Source organism: Botryllus schlosseri, chromosome 15, assembly GCF_051294905.1.
Source record: "Botryllus schlosseri isolate E-star chromosome 15, Bs_hap1, whole genome shotgun sequence".
Classification (NCBI taxonomy): Eukaryota; Metazoa; Chordata; class Ascidiacea; order Stolidobranchia; family Styelidae; genus Botryllus; species Botryllus schlosseri.
In genome coordinates this window covers 20,223,784-20,246,019 of record NC_137250.1, presented here as the reverse complement: position 1 = coordinate 20,246,019, position 22,236 = coordinate 20,223,784, and the positions used below count along the sequence as shown (strand labels likewise).

The 22,236-nt window shown below is 40.0% G+C and overlaps 2 protein-coding genes and 1 long non-coding RNA gene across 3 annotated transcripts in view; 2 read left to right on the top strand and 1 right to left on the bottom strand.

Annotated features, from left to right (window-relative positions):
• LOC145457449 (epithelial membrane protein 2-like) overlaps positions 1 to 22,236 on the top strand; it is a 417,463-nt gene that overhangs the window by 368,942 nt on the left and 26,285 nt on the right. The window lies entirely within an intron of this gene.
• LOC145457454 (uncharacterized) overlaps positions 1 to 22,236 on the top strand; it is a 63,382-nt gene that overhangs the window by 32,682 nt on the left and 8,464 nt on the right. The window lies entirely within an intron of this gene.
• LOC145457994 (uncharacterized) lies at positions 10,476 to 17,023 on the bottom strand. Its single transcript, XM_080336281.1, has 4 exons — positions 16,458 to 17,023; positions 12,972 to 13,171; positions 12,728 to 12,912; positions 10,476 to 12,037 (listed from the first exon to the last, which is right to left on the bottom strand). Exons 1-4 carry the CDS (start codon positions 16,481 to 16,483, stop codon positions 11,756 to 11,758), a joined length of 693 nt encoding a protein of 230 aa, XP_080192407.1. The 5' UTR covers positions 16,484 to 17,023; the 3' UTR covers positions 10,476 to 11,755.

Here is a 22,236-nt window from a genome sequence, read left to right as displayed (position 1 = left end):
CGAAGACGATTTCGTGGGTCCCAGCCACTCCACATCGCATACGCCGGATGAAAATCGTCCGTAGGCTCATACTGCATGTTTTTTCCAAAGTATTTACACAATTATGGCATGATTATACAACGTTTGAAAAAACGCATTTTTTAAATGGCAAATATTTAAATACTCGCAAAAAGAGAGTCTCTCAAAATATGCAAGAATCCATATTATTGACAAAATCATTATGAAGTTGAAAAAAAATCGGGATTCTTGAGACTATATAGACGAGAAATGCACACTGGTTTATATTCGCGATTTTGGTGCGTATAGCAAGCAAAACAAATATGACTGTCTTGCATTCGTCATTACCTTATCAAGCTCGTTCGTAAATCGCGTGTTAGAGGACTTAGTTTATTGCGGAAGGGGTGAGGCCCCTGATCAGCGCTTTGGGCTGATAATGCGCCGTTTTTGGCGCTGATGACACACTTATAGTCTACCTGGCGATATTACATAACACTAATTTGTAATATTGCATAATATTGAAAATTGAAAGAAAACAATAATATCATGCTGGATAGTCTCATAGCAAGATATTAGTTGATAGTTTCTGCTACTAACTATCTTCAACGTCGATGAGATATAAACCACATCAGTTAGTAGAAAAGATATGACTAATCTCAAAGGTAAAATAAAGAACGAAGGGGCACCTGAAGGCTACCTACCTATATACCTATCGGCCCAACCAATTCGTTCTGATGAGCATTCACATTGCTTGTGTGCAATTCACTACTGCACTCAAATTATACTGTAATACACTCATAAGCGCAGGCTACATCGGCATTAATCATTGAATCTTCACATACAGAGTCATCGAAATAGCTTACTAATTGACTATACGAGCAGATTCCGCCCAGCCACAACATAATTACTATTTGTAATTGATGAAAGTACATTCATGGTTGAAACAAACCTGTGCTAAACATTCGTGTTCAAAGGCTAATCGACTTCTCCCTTTTGTCTGTCCTGCGCCAATTGTTATTTGTATTGAGTGAAGCTCGAGTGAAAAACTATACGTATACTCTCAGCTGTACCGAGAATTCGCTTATATTACTTGCTGGCACATGCAAATGAAGGATCCAAATATCAAAAACCAACTGCATAGGGAAATCAGGAACACATAGAACTATAGAAGAATATATATTCCTGGCGAGAATATCAAGATCGAAAGAAGTGATAAGTGGTGATGGAGTGGGTGAAGTCACGCCAATTTTCAGGGTGAATCGAGTCAAGTCGAAACATCTCGAATTTCCCGATTTTAGTGCAAAACACTATGAAAATTTAGTGCAATGAGATTTAAAGAGATTTGCAACGAGATTTTTTTGAGTGAAGTGCTGTATGAAGGTTACGATTAGCGCCTGCCCCATATGTATATAATGAGGAGAAAAAATGTTAAGTCATGGCGGGATCCCACTACACTACTTCTAAAACGCTCACACAGGTATATGCTGTGTATAGAACAGCGGTGTGTAACAATGTTGAGATGACTCGAGTCACATTTTTCGTATGACTTGACTTGACTCGAGTCACTTTGCAAAAATGACTTGACTTGATTTGACTCTGCGTATCAGAAATGTGGATTGACTCGTGACTCGGAACAAAATTGACGAGTCAATTTCAAGTGATCAAGTAATTGGTGTCGATAAACATCACTGTAAGTTAGATATGTTCAGATTGTTCGAGAACCGCTGGTATAACCTGTGAGAGCGACCAATCATTCAATGATCGTGCGTTTTACTGAGCTTCCATTGTTCTATCACAAACGAATTGATCGCAAACGAAGTGATCGGAGCTTACATCTGCAAACTAGTAGTAATAATCTAATACGTAATCTAATAACAAAATATCTATCTCTGTATCACAGACTGCTCATTGCGCTCTGTTCCCACCTTAAGCAAACCTCGTGTTTGATTTGAATAGAATTTAAATATAGTCCATAAAAGTGTACAATATACTCGTCAAGCATGGGCGAGTAGGCCTATATTAAAATGTATCTCATGGATGTGTAGGTGGCTAGTGTATTGCATCATATAAATTCGTTTCTACTTTCTGAGGTTTCATATTCTAATCTCTTGACCTATAAATATATAGACTAAGGTTATATAACGTCGTGTAGCAGTTTTACGTATATGTGAGCGATACAACGCCTTTTTGCATGTGTATTTAAGTATATATTCGTTCCTCGATTCAAAATAGATGACTATTCTAGGGTTGCCATACGTCCGGAATTTCCCGGACATGTCCGGAATTTCACTGTTCAAACTAGCGTCCGGGAGGAATTTCTAAAATATGCCAAATGTCCGGAATTTTGAAGACTTGACGTAAGCTATCATTGTTTTCGTAAATCAGCATAAAAACAATATATTTTTGGAATATTTATGCTGATGCATGATATTTATCTTCGCGCTGCGCGCAACATACCATCACATTTGTTGATTTCAATATGGAGACTACCATCCCTCGCAGAAACTGCAATAAAATATAAATAAAAACAACCTTCGTTTCCTGGAATAAGCGTAATTGTAATCGCACTTATAGGAGAACGGTATATTCCTAAAGATCATTAAGGCCGTCTAAATGCTTTATTCAAAGATTCTGGTTCCAAACGATGGGGGGAGTCATTTGCCTTTATTGTAGGGTTTGCGAATATGTTGAACGTAATCAGCTTCCAAAATAGCCCGTGAGTAAGTCTGAGCAAAGACGCTGACTTCTTTCAGTAATCAGCTCGTAACATTTTGATCAGGGCCACGGAACATTTTCAAATTGGAGATGGAGTCGTGACCATAAAATGTTGGTAACCACTGGATATTGGATCTGTATAAAGCTCCGTGGTGCGCACCGGCATAAGACTGATAAACAATCTTATCGGTAGGACATGAACATGACTCAACGATGTGCAATTACGTTCCCTGCATTTTCAAACTCATCATCCTCCACCAGCTCTACCGCTAACTCTGATCATGTGGGCGGAGAGTAGTATCTATATAGTAATATATGGAACAACCAATATTATTGACAGAATTCATTTAAATAATTTAACGACCAGATGAATATAGAAACCAGATTCATATAACAAGCACCCCCCCCAGAAGTTTCATCGAGTACCCTATGGTGTGGGTAGTGTGGGCTCAAAATCATTATTTATTTGGGTGGGAAGGGCTGAAAACGTGTGCTATCGTCCCGGTTACACAACACACAGCCACATACTCCTGAACGGGATAGTGACCACCTCTGGTCTATAAGCGAAGCTTTGACTTCGCATTGTGTCTTATCGCATTGTACATTGTGCGTGACTGTTCAGATGAAAAATATAACCCAACAAAGTTATGTTATGTTATATTGCTAGTGTGACGTCACAACTCATTTTGGAAACCACTCGTGGGCGCTAAAGAGTGTCCGGAATTTGGGTTGCAGAAATATGGTAACCCTAACTATTCAATCTGTATTTCAAACAGCTAGCTAAATGCAATCACGAAATCCTGCCTCCTTACCTCGAAAAGGCAACTTGACTTGAATTGTGACTTGACTCGTGACTTGACTTGACGTGACTCAACTTGACCCGAGTCACCTCCGAAGACCGGGTGACTTGACTTGACTCGAGTCACCTTCAAAAATCGATTGACTTGACTTGGACTCGAGTCAAAATGTGCAATGACTCGAAATGACTTGTGACTCGAAGGTAGTGACTTAATCCCGACACTGGTGTGTAACCTGCCGCAACCGAAGTACCAATTTTAAACAGCGTGTTGCCCGCAAAATAGGTTTCTACTACAGCTTAGCCCAGTCATAGAATGTCGAATCATTTTTTTAACTTTACATGCGCCTTTGGACCAAATGCAAGTAGAATCGTTCGGGAACATAAGAAGATGAGAATTCAAAATTACAATTTGTAGTTCGATTGAGCGGATTTATAGACATAAAATCGGCTAATCTCTGCTTCAGATGTCTTATAGAAGGTCCACGATAACGCATTGTTCCGCGGATTAGTAGAGAACCTATACATGACATCGTTTGCCGTGCTCGCCTACTGTTTTCAGAACGAATTTCTGGTCTCCGCCTTGTTTTCTGGACATGTACAGGACCAGATGCAGAATTCAGGCTCGGTTCAATGCCGCCCTATAGCTATTCTAGATTCTGAAGCATGCTGCTGAGAGGAAATCTACGAAACAGTCTCAAGTGAGATGTGAGTGGTAGAGTGATTGGTTTATATATACTTGACCGAACAATACCTGCTGTCTCGAATAACAGTCGAAACCTCGGGATCAGCAAAGCGTACAATGTATGCGAAGCATTCTTGCAGCCGATGAATGATGTTTTCAGGTGAAACGCACGTTTTACTGCAGCGTTTTGCAAAGCGAATTACCACAATTCTTGGGAATATCACGCACTCTAAGTAATATGCGGTAGGATGAGATATATGCTGTACAAATTATAGCATGGGTGCAATCAATGCAATTGCAATATTGTTGAAAATTAAGAGGGAATATACGAAATTTTATGTTCGACGCCGATCGGGAGTAGCCTACTGCACCTTGTTTTAATGCGCGAGATATGCTAGGGTTTCCATTGGCGGCGGGTTATTTCATCATAGAAACTGTAAGCGCATACGTCTACTTACTTCTAACGATAGTAGCACTTGATCCGCGGGTCAGGCGATATTTTGCAAGTTAGCGAGTCGCACGCGGCCCTCGTGTTCAATACACCGGATCAATATAGTTTATTATTAATTTCCACATTTTTCAAGTATAAGCCTGTGGAATATAGCCGATTATCGCTTATTATCTATAGGCCTTATAAGTGTACTAATATAGTCAACGACCATGGATATGTTGCTATGTTGCTGCTTATTTGAAGAGTTGAGTCTATTCTGCAATGGTAATTCGCAAGGTTATGGCAAGTATGGGTTTCATCATATATAAAGAGGAATTTATATAACTCTACATCTACAATTTCCGGAAAAGATTTCACACATCTCTAATAATTTATACAAAATGTATTTATAAATGTGAAAATCATCAGCTGCAAATATCGGGCTCTTGAATTGGAGAACAAATTTAGTACATATACAAACACCGGGCAAGGGACTATTCCGCATCGGCATTTCAGCGCCTTTACCGTTTCGACACATCAAGGTTTTTCAGCGCCAGTTCACGTACCGTGCAACGCCAAACTCTGCGCTGCTGAATTTCGGCTCAACATGATGACCACATGATGACAAAAACTTTCCATCTCGATAATCATTTACCGCTGAAATAGCCCGAGCCATAGTCATGGACTCACATAGCTGCATTTAAAAATGGAATAATATATTGCATATCACAGAATAGTACCATGAGTATATAGAATATAGAGCAGTGCTTTTCAACCTTTTTGAGCTTCATTCGCACTTTTTTTGTAAAATAAATTTCATTCGCACAAACTTACCGCAAATTGTTATACAAAAAGAAGATGAAAATACAACATTTATTTGTTCAAATGTGAAACAAATTGGCTACTATGTATCTTAAGCAATCAAGTGTCTCATTAAAAAGGCTACTATTTTCGGTCGTTTTCATTTCAACTATTTCACTAAAATCCTTCTCGGCTAAACAAGTTGTTACGCTTTATACAAGAACGTGTACTAGTGCTTGGGATGGCCAGGTCTTAAAATCTGTTCTGCACTCCTATCCAAAATACAACGTATTTTTCATGAGTGAACAGTGCTTGCTCGAAGAAATCGATTTTGAGAGCTGACAAAAAGGTCTAGGAGGCTTCGGTATGTCGAAAGGGTGAAAACCCACTTGTTTGTGTTGAGGCTTTTGCTTTGTGTCTTGGAAAATAAGGTCCAAACGATCACGGAGAATAGGCAAATTAGAGCTCGCTAATTCATGATACGTTGCTCCAACTATTTTTTCGATTTCCCATTTTCTGTCTCGCGAGTATGTGGGAAGAGCAAATAAACTCACGATACTGTGTGTTCTGCTCTTTGGTTCAATCTAACTTGAGAATCATAACAGTTTAATAACGTTAAAGAAGCTTTTTAGACTACCTCCAAAATCTGAGTTTTTGTGGCATCTCACGACCCGAGCCTTACCCAACAGAAGGAATTCATTTTTAATATTACAGTTGCATGCTACGATTTTACGGACATGCATGACATACAGAGCGCGCACACCGCAATTCTAGTGGCGAGTTGGCGCAGTGGTATAATCCGCGGCTGCAACACAAATGGGTTGCGGGTGTAAGCCCAACCTAGGTCGACTTCAGAATTCCCATACCTAAGTGTTGGAGGTTTATCTAGGCTCCTCGTCACCACCTCATCCGCGTAAGCAGTGTCTTACACCATGAATACCTCGAAACAAACAAACACCACAATTCTATCGAACACAGCTCTACAAAATATGTCCGACGCACGCAATTTCAAATTAGGGTGAATTAAATTCCTCAGCGTGTTGAACTACCGTCTACTCAGATTGCAAAAACGGGACTATTCCGCGCCGAAAACGGAGCATATCCATATCGAATGGTTTGTTCATCCAGCATCGGTACAGTCGGACAAATCTTATCATGACAATTCATGATAAAGCCATATTTTCTACGTGTCTCGCTTATTAGCTACAGTACCCAACTTGGATTTGTAAAAACTATCCCAGGATCTTTTGCAATAAATTCAACAAATATTGCATACATATTAACAGATAGCTCTGGCACCGGGTCGACCCAGATTATACCCTTTGGGCCTTAATAACCCTTGAAGGGGTAAAAACTTGCGACATTTGCAAGTTACTGTATTTACTATACTATCCTCGCACTTATCGAACAGTTATTACGAAAGTATGATGATTGTTCAGCGAAAGAAAGCAGAAAGTCAATTTGACGTCATTTTTCCAGCCTGTCGCAGGCTCAGACGGGCTGATAAACTGTATGTCTTACACTACACGAGCTTCCAAACCAGACATTTGGTTACGTAATAATTATAGTGCGAAAATATTAATTCACTACGACTTGTGAGAGCTATGATTAGTGGTAGGCCGTAAGTTAACAAGTTTTTACAATTGCGTCGCAACAACAAAAGTTACACTGAATTAGGTTTATTTGAATTTTTCCAGGTCAGAAAAATTGACAATTATGATTCACGATTTTCATTCGCACTCATCCTGGATTTTCATTCGCACCGTTCGCACCACCTTCGTCATTCGCACTACAATTTTTTTCATTCGCACAAGTGCGAACCGTCACACAGGTTGAAAAGCACTGATATAGAGCATAAAACATGACCCAACAACATCAGTTATGGACAGGCCGTGTTATTATTGGGATTTCGGGAACCAAATACCAAAACTGCCAAAAATAAAAATTGTAACATGGCAAAAATAAGCTATTTTTGGTAATTTTGGTATTTTCGGCATATACCAAAATATAAATTTTTATGAACGTTTTAAAATAGTGTTTCCCAATCTTTTTTGACTCATCGCCCCCTTATCAAGCTCGTCACAAATTTTCGCCCCCCAAAAGAAAAGAGGACATATATATACGGGAAATTTATTCAATTAACTCTAATCGCTGGTGAATTAACTAAGAAAGGGTCATTTATCCGAGTAGGTGCTCGGAATACCGGTTTCCGCGTCTACTTTCCGTTGACTTGACCTTTTTTTAGTTAACTGTCGCGTAATATGCAGAATAAGCAGTCTTCACGTGCATTTTTTGGCCGAGGCAATTAAATATGAGAAGTGGTACCAATGAGACACTGGGATCGAAAATACTTGAAAAATTCTCTATGATAATCCGATGATCACACTCCGTGAATTTGTTTACAATTGCATGCTGGCAGAGTCTTTCCTCACATGTACAAAACTTCGACCTGCATGAGTTACGGGGTCTCTAATAGATATTATCTTTATTTTATTTTATTTTATTTTTTTTTGGTGTAAAATTAATTTCGATCGACGCAATCATTTTTCTTTGTAACATTTAACACGATCAAACCTGCAATAATTTTTAATATGACGTGTAGGGTCTTATACCAGGCTATATAATGGCACATATATTTTATTCAACACTATCCTTGGGTGTACTTTTTCAATTCAAATACATAATTTATACAGTTGAGGCCAATGATACCACAGTCAAATCAAGCATAATAGTTGGAATAACTAGTCATGCAACAACGGAAACACGCCTACTAACACATAGACGCTGTGTTTAATAATTACATGTGATGTGTTATCGCTATAATGAGCTATTTGGAAGTCCAAATCTCGATTTACGGGCAATGTGTATGTAGTATGTACCCTCAAATTCGTAAGTTTGTGCTTAAATAGAAACGTAATTTCATGGCAACATTTGAGGTATTATTTATTCTATTTTCTCGACGGTTGCGATCGAATATTCTTTTTTGGCTTGCTCTAGCTTAGATTACTTGACACAGCACGAAAAGTTGGAACATTCAAGTTTTTTAGCGTATGTCTCATAGGTTCCCAGTAGGGTTGGATTATCCGGATAACGGTTAACCGGTTAACCGGTTAACCGCAGGTATTTTCACTATCTGATATCCGGATATTTTTCTGTCGGTTAACCGGATAAAAAAGAACCGTTGCTAATGCATTTTACACGTTTTAGTAAGCTTCAATAAGTAGTATTCAGTGTTGGCGCGGCCGATTAACGAGAAGCGTGTTGCCAATTAGCGAGATGCGTCTGTACACATTGCACAATGTAATGTGACGCGATCTCCTGCTGAGGAGATCGTTAAATTCGGCCATTGATTGCCGCGCGCTCGGCTATCGTCTCTGGCCTGATTTATCGCGTCTTCAACAAGCCGATAGTCCCACTGGATTGAAGAATCACATCTGCAATAGGCCATGTGCAGTGTACACACTATTCCATCGCTGGCCGGCACAATCGCATCTTCATTGGCTTGGTGCTCACGATATTATCGTTGACCTACACAATCGCATCTGCAATAGGCCTACGAACGATATAATCGCTGGCCTAACCATCTCGGACCCAGCATGCATTGGCTCCTATCTCTCGATGGCTTGTTGACGATATGCCATTAAGTGTATTCTAATTAGTGATTCTGAGAGTGATACCGTGAAACTGAATGACATCGAATGTTCGCAAAAATGTGCGTGCGTGCAAGCGTAATTGATTTCCGCTGATGATTAATTCGAAAAAAAAATCGAAACCCCCTGATTTTATTTCAATCCCCCTACATTTTCGGCTGGCTGCGTGCCTGATCACGCGAATTAGAGCGAGGTATCATGTCGGCATCAATTTCAGTATCAGCTAGTCGTCCTTCTAGTACTCCAAACCTAAACATAAGGATGGTCAAAAGGATGTAAAGCCGTTGAAGTTTCCGGCGTACGACCTGCCAACCTTTTGACTCTCTACGAAGCGCTGCTTTCTATTCAGCCCACTTCTGTGGAAGCTGAAAAAGCATTCAATGAGCGTGGACTCTTTGTTACAAAATTCCGGTCCCGGCTACAGGATCCCACAATTGATGCATCTGTGCTTTATAAAGAGGGCATTGCAGAAGCAGTGAACATTAAATTTGTGTGGTTTTTCTCGTATTCGCTCATACTGCGCGCGTAGGTAGGTACTCTACAATAACACTGGGTAATGATTTTGCGATCCGTTTTACATGCAGACCTAATGAAATCGATTGTCTCACTTAGCAGTTATTATCCGGTTAACCGGTTAGATAAATTCCAAAATATCCGGATATATCCGTTATCCGGATAGTGAAAATTATTGATATCCGAACTAACCCTAGAGGTCGTGCTCCTTCCGACCCACCGGGTGGGGACCAATGATAAGTTCGAGCATCAACTTTTGAACGTTCATAAATATTTTTCCAATAGGTGGATATCCATGTATATATATCCAGTAGGTAGAGCTTGTATCAAAGCGTTGAGCCAGCAAAATGACTGATCTTATCCGCTAAACATTTTGGGGCCTGAGATTATTTTGCAATTCCATCGGTATTACATCTCCACTTTATCGCACATGACGTTCTAACATTTTCGCCCCTATCGCCCCCAGTCGCCTCATTTGTTGTTTTTGCCCACTTGTTGCTCAAAATCGACCACTTGTGGGCGATATCGCCCACGTTGGGAACCACTATTTTAGATAGAAATGTCAACAAGTATTGAAATGAGTCTGCATGAAGCGACAAAACAAGTGTGTAACGCTACATTACTAAATTGAGGCCTGTGAACCCTTCGGAAGGCCGCGGTCTACCGTCCAAGGGATCTCTGTAATGGGAATGAAAATCTTAGCGTCTAGAGTCTAGAGTCTAGACAAAATAGTCGAGTACTCAAATCTGGATTTACGATATATTGTTGATTTATCAGCCCAACCATTAGAGGGATGTAGCTCAATGCTAAGGAGTTTTCCTACTGTCACCTCTCGTGCATTTTTGTTACATCATGAAGCCGATACGCGCGACCCATGCTGCATTTAAGTCGACGCGTATACAATTCTATTTACGTTCAACTTGTTAATGAAAATGTCAGCATATCGTGCAATCTCGTTGGACAATAGCAGGGTTACCATACGTCTTTCGTTAGGAGGATTTGTCCTCCTTTTTGAAGAAATGTCCGTCTTCCCCCAAATGTTTTTCAGGCAATACCGTATCGTTAAAAAGGGAGTCATTCGGGAGTCGAGTCAAAGTGATGACCTTTTCAGTTAACACAACAAGATTTCCAGAAAATATTTCAAAATCAGTTGTTTTTAATGTCGGTAAACTAACTTTCCCGGTTCCAAAATATGGTAACCCTAGACAATAGAGATATAGCGTCATCAATGAACAAATGAACATACACATTTACACAGTGCAAAATGCATCAGTCGCCAAGAAGTAACCCCCATCAATACTACCATACACATGCCTGTAAACATTCAGTATTTTATTTTTTTGGCCGTTGGATATTTTCTTCTTACTACATTGAATATTAAATCCACTCGTGATTTCTAACCATTGGTTAGCGAGTGAAGGGCTGTGATTCAAACGTATCGGCAACAATTTTAAATTTTTACCATAAGTGGTATTGTGATTTGCGTGAATACAGGTAATTATGCATGCATATCGAATCGCTATTCGCATGACATATTGCAGAATCATTCGGTCGGTTTTGTATTGGGTGAATTGACTTTCCAACACCGTTGTCCATTCGGTTTTTACTACCGCTGTTTGATGACACAAGTGGATAGTGCACGTTTTGCGACTTTCGTTTGATAAGATAGATTACACTATACAGCGTTTTACATCGTTAATTCGAGTACACAAATATGGATTCCTGGCGATGCGAAAACTGCCAAAAATGAAATCTGAAAAATGCCAAAAATAATCTATGTTTGGTATTATTGGCATATGCCAAAAATAACACGGTCTCGTTGTGGAAGAAGTATATACTGCCCACTGCAAAGGAATCGGAGTAATCGAACGTCTTTTGAATAGCACACTCATTCGATGGTTTAATCGTATATACTTTATTCCACGACTAAAAGTTGGCGTCTGACTTCGAAATATTCCATGAGGACCCCTGGGGAATGTGGACGAAGTCATGTAATAGTCCGTATTCATGCAGAATTGCACGACTAAATACCGATAGCAAAGTTTGCCGCCTCTTAGCACCAACGATGTTTAATATAAGAAAAGGCAGCAATTGTAATGTCACTTCCGAAGGTGACACTTTCGAAGACTTATTCTTATACACATTGAAACGTGTTGCCGGTGACAACGTCAAAAGCAACATTTGGATGAAGAATCGCCCTGGCCTTCATTATTTGTGCTTGGAAACGTTCCGTTTTTGAGCGGCGCTGTACCGGCTCCGCCGGTGTCGGGCAGAAGTGTTTTACCGTACACCGTTTTTATCAGGGTTATAAACGCTTCTTCTACATTGGTATTGTCCAGAGCTGACGACTCGATATATTGCATGTCGTTACCGTCAGCGAAGGCCTGCGCAGTCTCCCCATCGACCTTTCGCGACCTTTTTAGATCAGTCTTATTACCGACGAGTATAATCTGTGAAATTTCCAAAAATATATCGTGAGGACGATAAAAAGTCCAAGACGTCAATGATATTTAGAAAATGTGCAATAGGGTTGTTCAGAATTGACCGACTTTCAAAAAGTCGTGATTTGCAGTCCGTTTCCCATGCCTAGCTACTCTTCTAACTACCTTTTCAGAAACCCATCCCTTCCATCTGTGTGCATGTGCATGCTAAGCTGGAACGATATCGGCTAAAATGGGACATTTCTGTATAATTTGAGTGCCACGATTTAACATAGCCTATATAAAATGCAATTTACCAGGGTTCATACTTCTGTTATGGTTTGAGGGGATTCAAACCCTAACCACAGATATTATTTTGTGAATATTTTTAAGTTGACATGCATTTTCGAGGATTCGTAATCCAATCCGTCAAACAGTGCATGCATCAATTCACTTTCGCAAACTTCGGTTCAAATGCTCAATACGTGCACGAACTTTGATCTCTTTAGTCTCAGTAGAAGGTATTTGTGAAGTCTTTCGAAATCTGTTATCTGTGTGTTTAAACCACAACAATCAAGGCGATAGAATTTCTGCCTGCTATAATGTCTGGGGAGCTCGAATCGCGGTGCCCATATTGATTTGGTTGGTGAAGCATATCGCACAAATAAGCATTGGAAAAATCGATAGAGATCTTGGCGCCAAAAATGCGGGTGCACTTACTTGACACGCATTGACCGCGTAGGTCCTTATCTCAGACAGCCAGTGCTGCAGATTATCATACGATCTCGGGTTCGTGACGTCATACACCAAAAGTACCCCGACTGCACCTCGATAATAGGCAGACGCGAGGGCTCGATATCTCTCCTCGCCTGCTGTATCCCAGATCTGTGCACATACGGCCTTGCCTTGAAATGCAAAGCTCTCCATTGTAAAGAATAAACGATGGCATTTAATAAGCTGTTACCTTTAATGTTGATCGTCTTTGTCGCGAATTCCACACCGATCGTCTGCCGGCAATTGACGCTGAATTCGTTTCTGGTGAACCGACCGACCAGCTGGCTCTTGCCAACTCCCGAATCTCCCACGATCACGATTTTTATCAAGTAATCGTAATCGACCAATTGAAAGTTGTCCCTGACCGTCAGAGAAGATTGGGACCGATTTCTGAAAATGTGATGTAAAATGGAATTTTACAATTGCATCGTTACCGTTTTTCCTTCCACAAATTATACTACGAAGTATATTAGGGGAGACCGGGGACAAATGTAACACGGGGCAAATGTAACAATCGACCTCACCGCTAGTAGTATGCAGAATTCGCCTTCCATTTTGAGTGCATAAGCGGTAGTGATGTCTCCTAACTTACCTGAAGTTACGTTGAGCTACGACACGAAACCCCGGAATAATTTGAAAAAAAACCCAAAATTTCAATGGTTGATTGTTGATTAAGTTCCATTTTAGTTTTTATATCCACTATCGCGCTGTTGTCTTCTTTATATAAAACTTTGGAAATGAAATATGCGCGAGAAAAAGACGTAATGTTAGAAAATACAAAAAGTGTCACAATTGTCCCCGGTCTCCCCCATATTTCAATTATTTTTATTAAATCGGATATATACTTCCACACACACAATACGGTGAGAAACCTGTCGCCTAATTAAAATGGGGTTTGAAGTAAAATTTTGAGATTTCAATGAAGTAAATTATTTTCTGTGTAATAATTGAAGCAGTTGGAATCGTGGAAAATCAAGAATTCGCATAAGCTATATATAAACGTAACTGTTAATGATGAATCTAAATTTCAGAAGTTATAGCATAAGTTTTAGGTCGAGTGGTGTGGCCAGGGTTTTCCACAGTATATGCACATTGCGCGGTTGCCAGTAAAGGGATCTTTTGAATCATGTTAAATCGAACGTCGTCGGTTTGCTTCTTTAGGTTGTTACTCACGACCAATGCTAAGCTGCGCACGTGCGCAATTGCGCAGTGATGACCACGGTCTTTGCGCACAAAAAATCCGAAGTGATGACCTTTTTTTAGTCGCTACGCACTGTCGTCCAAGAAACCGCGAAGTGAGTTGCTTAGTGCGCACAGACTCGTCAAAATTAGAGGGAACATTGCTCACGACTTATGAATCGTCAATGACCACAGGCACAATACAATTTTTTCATTTCATTTTATCATTACTATTATAATCAATAAAAATAGTGACGCTTGTCTCATCAAAACATTTTGCGTCGCGATAAATTGCATAGATCCTTGTCGTTGCAGGAATTTCATGTTTCTTTGTGGCAGGGGCTCTCAACCTTTTTATGGTCGCGACCTAAATTCCGATTTGAAAATATTCCGCGAGCCAACTCTAAATTTGGGATGCCGATTAATAAACAATAAAGAGCACTTTCGCCCAGACCTACTCACGGCATACGCGAGAAGCTTGCGACTATGCGCGCATTAGTAGCAATTATGATGCCACTGTCTTGGAAAAATACTCATCTCAATTCATGCATATATTGCACAAAAGGCAGCATCAGTGAGATGGCTGGTATTGCCAGAAGCCAGCCTCGCACGGCGAGCCGCGTAAACGGTGTCGTACGAAAAACCAAGGACGGAAATAGACCGTGATGCTACAAGTCGGCGGATCAGGAATAATAATAAGAAATATCATCCTGGTGTAAATTAACATAGTAGTCGAAACACCGTGAAAACAAAAATAAAAACGATTTGTAGTTCTCCACGAAGGAGAAATTTCCGCCCTGTTGATTTCTATGATATATTGGTCATCGGATAAACTAAAATGAGCCCCCTGGCATTCTGTTAATCAGCATTCTCGTAGCAGTCATTGGTACTTACTTCGCGACCCCCAGAGAAAACACAAACTATCCCCCGGGGGTCGCAACCATAGGCTGGATCCCCTGCTTTGTGGGGATTCCATGTTTGTACCCGCTAGATGTCGCTTGTTTAGACTGGAGAGGTAGTTGGTTTATGTATAGATTACTAACCTCTGTAGGTTAGTAATCTACAGTTGATGTAAGCTTTGACAGATAACTGCGTTCCACACCGTAATTAGCAATCTATCACACAATATTTGAATGCAAGATATCGAAACCTGGATTTATGATTTGACGGTGCATGGAACAACACAAACCTATTACCAATACTTTTTTTACCAATATATTTATCCGATATACACGATCAGGTGTCGCGTGTGTTTAAATGGATATGATATAGATCTTTGAGAGGGAACACAGCTAGAATGACCAGATGAACGTAGGCAATTATGCGATCTATAGTAAGCCTTCAAGATTACCGGACAACGACCTAACATATCGATGTCGCCTTCCGCCACATGCCACCTCATTCTGTCGCTTGCCTTAATTCTATGCTTTACTTTTCATTCAGTGTGCATGTCTCTTCTCAACTTAACCTAGGCCAAGGTGGGTGTCTGATTTCAAAGACTACTCCAAGTCGTTTCGACACCTTCTTATCTTTTCATTTTATCGCAGTTTTGTGGTGTTTTGAAATGATGAAAATATTAATAAACTGATACTGATCGCAACAACACATATTTAAGGATACAATAGTGCCACACAGTAAATGTACGTCACTGATAAAGTGACGAATGCATTGACAAACGCTACAAAAAGTCAAGGGCATGTCCTCAGATACGAAGCGTTAAGCCCAAACGATTGGGTTTCAGTACCGTATCCTCTAGTTTCCGCAGTCACTATACGATGGCAAAACACTATTATATTTTCATATGGATATTCAATTCATACAAATCAACTGATGAACCCTATTTGAATACGCAACGCAAAGCCCTACATTGGTGCTTGTCTTGTAGGCTTATATCTACACGTACGTCACCAATGACAATGGTTAAATGTTAATTGCCAGATTGCTGTCATATATATTTGCAAGTCAGTTATCCAGTTTTCAATTCCCGACTTATAGCTTGCTAATGGCGTGTGGTATTTCGCTCCATTCGTAGCAGGCCATTTTCCGTTCACTCACAACGAGAACACGGCCCTACGCAGATTGCATGGACAAAACAAAAACAAATATGCTATGACATCGCGACATTGTTGCCTGCAGGGCGTAAGCGTAAAGCAGCGGATGGACGTGTCATTATTGACCATGACCTCCCAAATTCACAATAACATTCACTTAACACTTTCCGGTACTTGAGATTGCAAAATAATCACTGTTCATTAAACTTCCTCATTGACACAAAGAAACATGCTTGAAAAGTGGTGCCTAATCCTGAGCATACAGCTGGGATTGGCAGGCTCGTATTGTCACGGCTAGGTGGCTCATTCATTTTATGGAAATCACGGCCATATATGCGTTATTTCCGTTACTTAAAACCGGATAGGATGCGGTACCAGCCGCACACGGTCGAATATGTATGTCTAATGTAATTATCCAATGTAGAGTTGCGATTGAAAATACTTGCCTGTTATTGACACTTGAACCATGCATCGTGCATCATTTGACTATATGCGCTTATGTCGATAAACATTATCGTATCGAGACATGACCTGTTTCAAACCAGCGTTCGACAGAATGCAGTTTTCTTGTTTATACCAAAAACGATAGTTTAATATAAAACCAATGGAAATTTTTTATCACTAACAGCCACTGCCGTTAGTTTAGATGTGTCGCACATTCGTATTGATAGCCAAGGATCTATATCGAGACCCGTAAATTTAACCTGACCTATATATGCAGTAGCGTACACCCTCTCTTATCCACGTAAGCGGTGTCTTACAAAAAACCTAGAAGTGGGCCTTGCTACAAGTCAGCAGTTACGGCAAATATGAAGAATATCGGCCTGGTGTAAATGACCTCAGTAGTCGACAAACAACATGGATACCATAAACAGACAACAAACAAACGACTCGGGGAAGCTTCACATATGCTGAGGAATACTATACACTCTTGTATCTATAATGTAAATGTAACACCATGCTACCTACGGTAGTATATCTACATTCTACAATATACAATAACGTAACACACAGCTCGCGATCATCGGAAAGCTGACTGCATCATTATCATAAATCCTCTTGGTATGAATAAGCGATACTGCATTGCGTGCATTTCCTGTTCTAACGTCACGATTGCGTGCCTGCGCTCGAGAGCGTCCTTGTTTGATAGTCTGTTGACACTGTTGATGCTGATTGGGTTTTATGCACCATCAACGTATTTCGACCAGGTACTGGAGTATAACGGGGGGTCGAGATAGATTTTCCAATATACCATGGTCTTGACCTTACAACCTACACGACTTCAAAGTTGACAGTTTAATTCTGCAGATCTGCAAGATCCGTTGTCACCAGCCCGTTAATCTCGCGTTCAAACAGGCTCACAAGGTGGCTTCATCTCAGGTTTGACTTTAAAGGCGTTGGGTCGTGGACTTGTGGGTGCATACACCGCAATTGGATGGACCAGTGGTTGTCAATCTTTTTGACTTGACGGACCGGTAACACTTCAAAATAAATGTTGTGCACCGCTGAATCTTCAAAAATACAAATTATAATCATAATTACGACAAATCTATGCAACACAAATGAATTATTGGAAACTTCTTTTAATACTGACCTTTTGATATTAGAAGATCGAACTTCTTGGAGGCACAGAACTTCAACATACAATTGAATAGTAAATTCCTATTGAAATGAGCTCGAATATTTTCGACTGACACTCTTCCGGGGTATGATCGTCTCACACTCGAATATTTTCGGTTACTATAGCCCAGTGGTCGGGAACCTTTTTTGTCCGAAGAGCCATATTGACCCCATATTTTCCATCTTAACTTCCAAAGAGCCATACGTTTCAATCAATACGTCACAATTGAAAAATTGTGACGTCATGGTAGCGCAAATTCGTCGATTTTCTTCAGTTATACGAGATCGAAGGTTCGTCTTGACGATATGGCCTTACCTGTCTACTAGATTTTGAACATTTTTACTACGAAAATCACGCAACTTACCTATTTATTGTTCGAAAATATAGCGTTGAGAGGGGAGGTAAGGCATTGGTGAGGCACGGCCGGGATTAGCATAGCGCAATTCATCGTAAATATCATAGAATTTATAATATTGATAACACTGGTGAACATATAGTTTTAGGCATACAAAGTGAGAGTGGGTTTGGTGGTTCTGAAGGGCGCTGATTCCGAAAATGACCTTAATTTTCTCAGATTGGCTCTTATTTTGGAGATAACCCATGGGGACGACATGAGGGTTCTTCATAGTCAATTATTATCTATTGAAGTGCAGTATAAAATTAGAAAAAACTACGATTTTCTTCTTGCCAGGTGAAATATTCAATGGTAAATTCAGTAATTTTGGACTTTTTTAGGGGTATAAGATCGAATCTCTAATCACTAATGTGATATTCGTAATCAGCAACCTCGAAAACCCCAAAAACGGCTCTTAGACCGAAGTCGCGATTATATTTATTCGTATCGCATATTTCATTTCATGTATTCATGCGAAATTAAATATTTCAAAAAAAAAATTGAATGTAATAGCCACACCGATTCCGATTCGATTTCTCAATTCTCAAAGTATTCGGCGGTAACACAACGTTGTGCCACACGCCTACATTTGAACAACAACTACAAAGCTACTTTGTCAATCGAGAACGTGGATCACTATGGCGTTGTTTGCAATTTGAATTTGTAATTGTGAATGTCACTTCCACGGAGTTCATTTCTCGCCGTAGATCAGGAAGACAATGTGTATTTGAAAACTGCATTGTCATACAGGCGTCGCCTTGTCTGCTATTCTCATTGAGCAATCAATCCGAGATTTCGGAGCGGAGATTTCGTGGCGGAGGCGAGACAGCAACTTAGATTTGAGGATTTTGAAACGGGGTCCGAGCCCCTAACCCCTAACCCTGAATACGCCATTGGATTCACCTCTCAAAGACATGTTTATACTGCCACAAGAATAATTATACTGGTCGTGCTGAAGATTTAATAACAAGTTGCTGCAATATTGATAAATTATGCACAAAATTAGAATTTTCGCAAAGAGCCCTACTTTATGCCTAAAAGAGCCATATATGGCTCGCGAGCCATAGGTTCCCGACCACTGCTATAGCCTCTATTATACTGTCAAGGATCGGAATTCAACGAAAATTACAAAAATGTTTCCGTAGCGTTCACATGTTGTACGTGACTTTTAAATATTCTGTTCAACACTTTCACAGTTGTGATGAAGACTTGAAAGAGATCATTAGGTCTCTATTACGGCACCATGCAGAAAAACATGCTCGAAACTTCTCAATAAACTTAAAATGTGATGTTTATTTCTCTAATTAATCTACAACGGTCCACTTCTTGCATTTCGGAATTGAACTTATCAGCTATGTCAACAAATAATATAGGGTGTTTTATAGTGCCGATTTTCATCACTTCGTAGTGTTTTCAAGTCACCTACAACATACCTTTCACATGTGTATGCAACTGAGCACATGAAAGATGGGCCAGATCTTCTTAGCAGTTAGTTCAGTGGTTCCAACTCTTTTAGTCACAGATTTATTTCAAAAAGTCATCAGTTTTGCGAATCCATATATATTTAAGACTGGCCAGTGACCAGGAACAATATTTTCGCAGACTATAGTACATATAGTATACTATTAACTTAAAGCTTGTGAGTTGTGGTCCGCGTCTAATTTTAACCCTCATTTAGGACGTTCAGGGTGCAGCAGCAACGGTCTAGCCTACAAGTTCTTGATTCATATTCACGTGATATAAATTGAATGTTTTTAGTTATTTTGTCAAGTTTGCTTGGGATAAGTTTAGGGTTAGCAGCCACTGACTTAGTAATTGCAACGCTTTATGATTTCAGAATGATGTATTTGTGACACGCCTTTTGAATTATGTCTTGCATTTGAATGGCAAGTCTTACATTTAAATGGAAGCCGAATAGAGAGAAATTCTTGGTGCATTCCCGTATAGTTGGTCTGCACGACACACAGTGAACGCGTATACTGTATGTACTGTACCATGTTTTCTTGCCTCAGAAAGTGTAGAAACATGCTTCGTCAAGTCGTCAATGTTGGAGGCTGCATTATCCATACTTAAATTCCAGATTACATAAATTCTGTATTTATTGGCAACATATAAGCTCTTGTAACATAAGCAACTGTTAAGCTGTTGTGGCAATGCTCCTACGAAATCAAAAACAATCCATCGTCTCCACTAGTATTTAAGTAGGGTCAGTGGTTATTTTACGGATAAATGAACAATTGTGCAGAGTAGAATACAAGTCATGACTACACTAGTATTAACGCCACTTAAAAAATGCTGATACGGTTTGTGTAAATGATGTGCGGTGAGAGAGAAGGCGGAATATCACCGAAACCGCTGATCAGTTAGTGGAAGACTCAGTTTGATTTGCCGAAACATTTCAAATTTCGATTTTATCTTTTAAAGTTCATTACGCGATAGGTGAGCCAAGATAACATCGCAAACGTAAATGCGTACAAATATTGGCGCTTGTGATAGGCTATGTCACACACACACACACACACACACACACACACACACACACACACACACACACACACACACACACACACACACACACACACACACACACACACACACACACAGTCAAACACACACACACACACTCACACACACACATACATACACACACACACACACACACACATACAGTATACAAACGTTATCAGCATTTCTGATGCAATATATATTATTATCGAATGGCACGGTACGAAGTCTTCATTCCTGATAGCTCATGGACTACAAACCTCTGCTTTCCATGCCGCTTGAACCAGAGTGTGGCTAGTTTCTTTGTCGCGATTTTAATGACTGATCCACATCAATTTCACATCTGTCGGGGCAACTACAATTCTGGAAGTAAACATAATATTCATAATCATGAATCTCCCACAAAGGACCATTTCACCTGTTCTGAAAAATTGGAAATTCTACTAAGAAGATCTCCAGTTACAGTCGTGTTAAAGTCCTTCGCATATGCCGAGTATAGAAACGACAGACGCATGAACAACGGTTTTGTGATATTCGGTAAGAACAAGAGCTGTAAAACTCGAAGCCCTATATAAACCACCCAATTCGCAATTCGGATCTAATAATATACTGATGGCGATTCGAGCAGTAATGAGCGATAACGTCAATGATAATTCATGATGACGAAGTTTTGGAGGTATCATAATGAGCAAACATGAATCATTTTACTGTAGATTGCAAATTGAAATACTGCTGTCAAATCAAAGATGGAGCGCTAACTGCATCAATGTAATTGATTGAGATTACAATTGCTTCTGAAGCGCGCGATTACAATGACAACAAAAATCGGAAGTAGCCGATTACGAATACGATCACAAGGAAATTGGAAAGTTAGTCACAACTATTTGCAATTCTATTTATTCAGCATTTTCGAACTGTAACCTTGAGCACGCATTCACAGACAATAAAGCAGTGGTTCTTAACCCGTCTTCCATGCATAACAAGAGGTTCCCTATCCAGTCTCAGGGGTTCCCTGCAGGACAAGACACGCGCTCAACTCACACATATGATATGTGATGATGCGTCCGCCTTGGCCATCATTTGTTGCGGACATTAGGCGCGATCAGTAGTAGAATTATGAATTTCGTCGTGGTACGTCGTGTGCAATGGAGCGCACGGGGAATGTTGGGATTCTCAGTCGAAGCCCACGTCTTTATGAAATGCCAAGTCTGTCTCCAATATGTAGAAGCTCATTTGTAATCAACCAATTGGTATCATGCCTGCGTTCGACGGAACAATACGATGGCACTTGCCAAGGTGAAGACTCGCATTTGTGAACTGGTGTCTGAAAGGGAACGGCATATTTGCTATGAATATTCATTATAATGTTTTCGCTTTGTGTGGAAATCATATTTTTTCTGGTTTCGTTCTTTTAACACTCTGTTAATGCGCAGCTGCGCATTAGCAATTTATAGCAATGCATCAGATGAGTAGTTAGATGCAGTGGCGTAGGAGCATATGCTGCTGTCCATGGCTTTCGTTGAAAATGCCGTCCTAAGTATACTGAAGAAAATTTTGAAATAGGTTCATGTTCAAGCAATCGTTTCGATCAAAATAATTATAAAATGTGCCACGTCTCAGAAGTTACATATTGCTTGAGAAAGAAGCCTCAGTGTCTCAGTGTTAAGGCCCAAAAATAAAAGAAAAAAATGGAGAATAAATGAAT